Raw genomic sequence first — 6,678 nt, forward strand, 5'->3', positions numbered from 1 at the left:
TTACTCTTTGCTTTCTTGCTGAATGGAGAAAATGGTACAACAATATAGAACACTGAGCTGTATTTTGGTTTTAGATGATTCACATTTTGGAAGATATTGGTTTAAACGGACTTCCCTTAAAAACATGTGAAGCAAATACATTGCTTTAAATTAGATGTTGCATTGGAAAAAAAGTGGAGCCTCTAGCAGCTATAGAGCAAGATCATTTACTAAAGGGTTGCTACATAGGGACTTAAATTGGGCTGAGTAGAGTAAAAATTGGACCCACATTTATCATATGCAAACCATCTTCATTACTGCCAACATAACTAAATAGCTGCCTAAATATAGTTGGAACTATAAAACTCACCTAATAAAATTGGAGGAGGAAGTGCAGTTCCTCTTAAAAGGTTTATTGTTCAGAGGAAGTCGATAAATATCGTAGAAACAAGCTTTAACCTTGATTGTCTTCCTCCCTGCAGGTGAGGACGGAGCAGCAGAGGAGGGCAAAGACGCCAAGACAGCCAAGGCCAAGCGCTCGCATTACGGCCGAGCAGTCTCCCTGAAGAACTTCATCTTGCGAAAGGGCAAGTCCACGAGTGTGGACATGGGTGAAGGCACTAAGGAGGAGGAGGAGGAGGCCGCGGAGGGAGGAGAGGGAGGAGAAGCGGCGCCGGAAGGAGCTGCTGATGGTGAAGTTGCTGCAGGGGAGACCAATGAAAAAAATGCAGTGGAGTCTGAGAAGACACCTGCAGAGGAGAAGACGCCCGTTACCGAGAATGGAGAGGAAGAAGCAAAGGTGGAGGAGAAGACGCCAACTCCAGCTCCGGTTACCAACGGGGAGAACGGCTGCTCCAACGGCAACGGGGAGGATGATGCCACACACAATCACCAGGAAGAGGAGAAAACAACGGCAAGCAGCCCTGTGAAGAAGAGCAAGGATGCAGGAGGAGTGAAAGAGGAGGCCAACGCCAAGATCATCAACACCACGGCGGCTGTGAACAGCGGTGAGTTAGAGCACGCCGACCGGGAATCTGATGAGCCACAAAACAGCAGCAGCAGCAAAGAAGGAGATACTAACAACAGACAACAACAAGTACCAGTACTAACAAACGATAGCAGTAAACAAACAAAAGCCAGCAGCTGTCAAGAGCCTGAGCTAGCACTAGCCGTTAGCATAGAGGAGGAGGAGGAGGAGCTGAGGGAGGGAGGGGAGGAAGAGTCTCCACACAACGGAGATGGGGCAAAGTCATGTGAGCAGGGAGAGAGGGAAGGGCAGGATGAGGAGGAAGAGGAGGAAATGACGAAGAGGGATCTTCGAGATGCAGCGGTGGCCATTGTTCAGAACGTGATGTCAGCAGCAACTGACCAATTAGAAAGGGAGCTGTGCGTTGACAACGGTCTGAATGGGTGTTATGAGGCTGACATTCGATACTAAGAAAGCACAGGGTGACACAAACGCACATTTATGTATAGGTAAACACATGTATGTGAAAGTGCACTGTTGATGTGAGTTAATACTTGCATGAAATACACTTAAATGTGCCAAATGTAAAGTTACACATATTAGCATAGGATATCACACATTCCTGTATGCAAATTAATGTTTCAAAAAAGTAGTTTGCCTAATTGCTGTTTGATATCAATCTCAGTTCAATGTGTTAAGCAAAGAGCTGGACTCAGTAGTAGTTAGCCTAGCTTAGCATGAGAACAGGAACAGGTGGAATCAGCTGTCTTGCTCTGTCCAGACTCCCAACTCTAAGTGAGCATGTGGCAGAGGTTCTCAATTGTTTTAAGCCAAGAACCACTTACATGATAAATAATACTTGGGGGGCACTCATGTATGTTGAAGTAAGCTAGCTTTTACTCCTATATTGTCTTAGTTACAGCATGTAAAAGAATAACAGCATAGACATAGACAATCACCATCACAAAACAGAATGCCAATATTACAATGCAATTTACTGCAAGTAACACTGTACCTATACACAAAACAAATAAACAGACCACCTGACAGATTGCTAGTGCTTAGGCCTAGATCAGACAAAAGTAATTTGCCGACTTAAAGTATGTGATGCACTCCATTGCCTTTTTTAATTGTTGAAGACACCCGGATCAGACAGAGCCGTTTTAGAATGATTGCAAACCATGAACTCTACACTGATTAAAAGTTGTTGGCTGTTTAGTACCTACTGGTGATGAAGTCATATAGCATATATCAAGCAACATACACCACAGAAGCCCCTCCTCTTAATTCCTCCGATTGGACAGTGGCATAAACAAAGGGGATGGGCGTTTTCCAAGGTCCCCAGGAAGTGCACTGGGCCTTGAAGCTAATTCTTATAGTGGCCAAACAGTGGTTCTAGAACTTCCTTGTGAGTCATTGGGCCCAAAAATACTTATTAACATTGATTTACCATGGCAAAGAAATGTCTGCAAATCACTGGAAAATTATTTTTTTGCCAAATCAACTACCCAGTATGAACATTAGAATAGCCCTTATGGCTGCTGAAATGCATTTGATCAGCCCTAGAGATGTTGGTAAGTGTATTTTCTTTAAAGCTTAAGACAGAGCCAGGCTAGCTGAATCTCTCTTCTTCCAGTCATTGTACTAAGCTAGGCTAAACACATCCTGACTCCAGCTACGTTGCATATACACAAATAAAGCCACTGCCAAACCTCATGTACATAGGCATGTCAACGTTTCCTCTGTGAATGCATGCTGAAAAACTAGCTCTTCCTTAAATCCCTTTAAAATACTCGTAGTATGGCTTTTAAATACGTGTTTGGTAACCTGTGAATATCCAGCGAGTTTGCAACAGAAGAAAGAGAGATGGAGAGAGAGAATCTAGTCTTTCGTTTAGTCCTGCTAATTTCATTATAACATCAAGTCCATGAACAGCCAAACAACTAAACTATAACAGGACTCAGGTGGTGAGCGTAGATTCCCAAGGCAGCTACATGGTTGGAAGCTGACTGTTTATGAACTTAAATAAGAATATAAATATCACATTAACTGCTACATGGTAGAGCTATACAGCTCCCATAAAACAATCCTCTAAGAGCAGATTTAGCCTTCATTATATGATTCTTAGCTTTTATTTGCTGCAATTCATCATGACCTGCAGACATAAATTGATTTAGCAGGAATGAGAGGAAATACAATGATGAAGATGAAATATTACATCTCCGGTACTTTCCAGCTTTTTTTATTTATCTAGAGGCGTTTTTTTTCTCTCTGAGCTATTTCCAGCAAAGCTTCACTTCTTGTTTGTACCGTTTTACAAGTTCCCACCTGGGAGCCAAAGCTCAAAGCTGCTGGACGCTGAGCATGAGGAGGGGAAGGGTCTGTGAACCAGAAGGCGATTTGTTCCCTCCTCTATTATTTAGCAAATCCAGCCTTCCTCTCCATTCAAGTGCAGCGTGAGGCTCGATGTCCGGCAACCGCCTCGCTTTGATCCCATGCAGGCCAACAGATGTTTGCAGCGAGAGCCGCGGCTCCTGCTGTTGCCGTGCGATTAACCAGGAGCCTCTTTGAAGCTCTTTGAAACTCTTTTTCTTAAATTAAACTCTGTTTAACACCTATTGGCTTACTGAGACCTGAAACTGTGCCAAGCCCTCCACAGACCGGTAACAGCTTTTTTACTGAAGTAACTTCAATACAGTTTTGATTCTCTTCTCTACGCAATCAAAGTCTTCCAGCCAACACTAAAAGTCAGCCCACAGCAAACTGTTGCTGTTTTACAATAAGAGACTTCACGTTTCTGGGCAGGTGTCCTGTCTTTCTTTCTTCTGTCCTCTTTTTTGGGAATGCTAAATGAGCCAAGTGATACCAAAATTATTATTATCTCAGGAATATTTTATCTTGAAAATATTGACGATTTGACTACAAATGTTCAAACTGAGCATGTGATTATGTTTCAAAAGAAAGTGTAGTACACAGTATGCTCAGTATATTTGTCAGTAAGACGAGACACTGGGACAAGAGAAAACATTGTTCTTCATGAACTATTCCATTTTGAGTGTCGGGGCTTCCATAACATGTCTTCCTTTAGACTTGTGAAAAAACAAAACCTAAATACACATATACCTACTGTCCATTTACCTCTATCGATTTCTTCTAAATTTGCTAAAAGTTAGGATTAGATAATACATTTACATACTTTAACATTCCAGAAAACTTGTAAAATAATTATTTGTGAATAATTGGGGAAGTTTAACAATTATATCCAAAGATTTTGCAAAATATTTAGAATCTTACATCTTTAAAGGCAGATTTCACTTTTTATATTATTAGAGTCAGAAATCTCCATTTCACTAGCACTAACACATGCCAGTCGTTCAGTTATTCAGCTGATTGCTCGCTCTAACTAGCCGTAGCTTAGATAGTTAGCTTACTGTTTGCTTTGGAAGAGAAAAGCTGGTTTAGCAGACATCAATAGAGTTTAGTCCATCAAAGGATTAGTGGGCAAAATCAAAGTGTCACGGAGCCTCTTCAATGAGCCAGATTAGCTAGCCTTCTCTCTCTCTCTCTCTCTCGGGGGAAGTAAACAGAAAGACAGATGACTATTCAGTGGATTGTCAGGGTATTTCATTTTAGATATATAAAACCCTTCTTAAAGTCAAGTGTCTGTGAGCTCTGAGCACAAAGTACAGTCCAAGAATACAAGACAAAAACGAGGGCATAACAAAATAAGGCACAAATACAGACAGCAGGACAAACGAGGGCAGTGAGAGACAGGCAGACAGACTCTACATCTTCCTCACCATGTGATTATGCTGATCATCCTTTATAATGTACAATATTTTTTCTTAAAAACCTGTTCTGTTGTTGTTTGCTTTGTGTATGTCCTTAACACGAAATAACTTAAACTAACCCAACACTAGAGAGACATCTGTACTAAAACACTAAACACACATATAACCCTTTTTTAATGACTGTTTATTATTATTACTATTACTATTATTATTATCCCTTTTCCAAGACCTATTTTTTAATACATTTTTTCAATCTCTTCTGTTATCATTTACCAGACAAAAAGGCGGGAAACGTGTGAGGCCACACAAAGAGGATTAGAACTGCCCGGGATTCGCTGAGCGAGGAGCTCTGAGCCCCGCCCCCCACTTTACCCCTCCCCCGTCCTCTCCCCCTCCCCCTCCTCTCTCCCTTCATCCCTCTCCGCCTTCCTCCCGAATAAAAAGAGTAATCATGTGTTAACAAAACAGAAAACACCATTGTGAGAAAGAGAGAGAGAGAGATTGAGAGAATGAGAAAGATGCAATCCATGTAGATGAGCAGTGAAAAAGAATAACTACTCAGAAAGCAATAATTCAAGTCCCCCCCCATCCACCCATCCCTCCATCCTTCCAACCCCTCCGTCCGATACATGCATACATACATACAAATATGTACATCCAGTGTTTTATTTTTTCTTTGCTTGTCTGTGAGATTTTATATTGTCTACGAGAGAAAAGAAAAACACAGAAATGTAAAAAATGAAAAATCTAGACATTCCACCCCCTACTTCCCCCGCCACCCTATTTGTCTCCTTGTCGAGCTACTTAACTCTGCTCTCTGTCTCTAACGACTCCTGATTGGTGGATTTAAAGAAAAAAAAAAAGAAAAAAAAGACTGGTAGTTTTATATTGACGGCCATTTTGGTTTATAGTCCCTCTCAACCCCCCTTCGCCCTCCTCCCCCCCTCCGCCCCCAGTAGTTTGACAGTACAGCAGGACCATGTTGCTACAGTATATAAACTGCCCTGAGGACTGCCACATCCCAGCCATCACTGCAATGTCTTCAGCTCTGTGTGTTTAATGTTTTTAGACTGTTTTATTGTGTACATGAATTTAAAAAAGAAAAGAAACGCCATCAAATATTAAAGTCAAAATGTTTTCTTTTTTCCTGTTCGGTTTGGATTCTCTTGTTTTTTTTCTTGTTTTCTTTTTTAAAAACACATCTTCTCACTGTTACCGCATTCTGGCGATATGCTGTAATTATGAAAAAAATGATAATAATAATAATAATGATGATGTTTTGTTGGTCCAAGTTTTCACATGTCCGCTAGCAAATTGTCAAGAAAAAAAATAGTACAATAAAGACTAAAATCTAACAACTAAACTGCAAGTCATTGTGGGGTTTTCTATTTGTATCTGGAGGATTGGAGTGTTGCATGCAGACAGACGGGGTGGAGGGTTCAGGGAGGGGCGGCGCGGCGCTAAAGGCTGGAACACCATTGGATGATCATTAATCTGTGTATCGATAATCTCATCCTTTTACGTAATGGGTGGAATAATACAAGATTTATTTGTATTAAAGTCGATCTGCAGTGTTTCATTTACACAGGCGGGGGCGTGCATATGCAAGCCGATGCCCAGTAGTGTGAAGGGACTAAGTAGATTTACTCGAGTACTTTACTTAAGTACAATTTTGAGGTACTTGTACTTTACTTGGGCATTTCAATGTTGTGCTACTTTGTACTTTTACTTCACTACATTCAGAGGTAAATCGTGTACTTTAACTCCACTACATTAATTTCGTACCTTTAGTTACTTTGCAGATTTGGATTAATTATGTGAAATATAATCAACACTTAAATAAGACGTTAGTTACACCCGGAGTAAATTCTGTCAAGCCCCCTTTGATCCAATGAATGACTGATTTTAAACAAATTTGGGGGTAAACATAAAATAGGATAA

The 6,678-nt window shown here is 40.9% G+C and overlaps 1 protein-coding gene across 1 annotated transcript in view; it reads left to right on the forward strand.

Moving 5' to 3' along the window:
• si:ch211-137a8.4 (neurofilament medium polypeptide) overlaps positions 1-6,106 on the forward strand; it is a 31,130-nt gene extending 25,024 nt beyond the window's left edge. The window contains exons 3-4 of the mRNA XM_034113344.1: positions 462-986; positions 5,014-6,106. Of these exons, the coding sequence (XP_033969235.1) occupies positions 462-986; positions 5,014-5,036 (548 nt within the window). The 3' untranslated portion in view covers positions 5,037-6,106. The remainder of the gene's footprint in view (positions 1-461; positions 987-5,013) is intronic.
• The last annotated feature ends 572 nt before the right edge of the window (positions 6,107-6,678 follow it).

The sequence above is a fragment of the Trematomus bernacchii genome, unplaced genomic scaffold (assembly GCF_902827165.1).
Source record: "Trematomus bernacchii unplaced genomic scaffold, fTreBer1.1, whole genome shotgun sequence".
Lineage (NCBI taxonomy): Eukaryota > Metazoa > Chordata > Actinopteri > Perciformes > Nototheniidae > Trematomus > Trematomus bernacchii.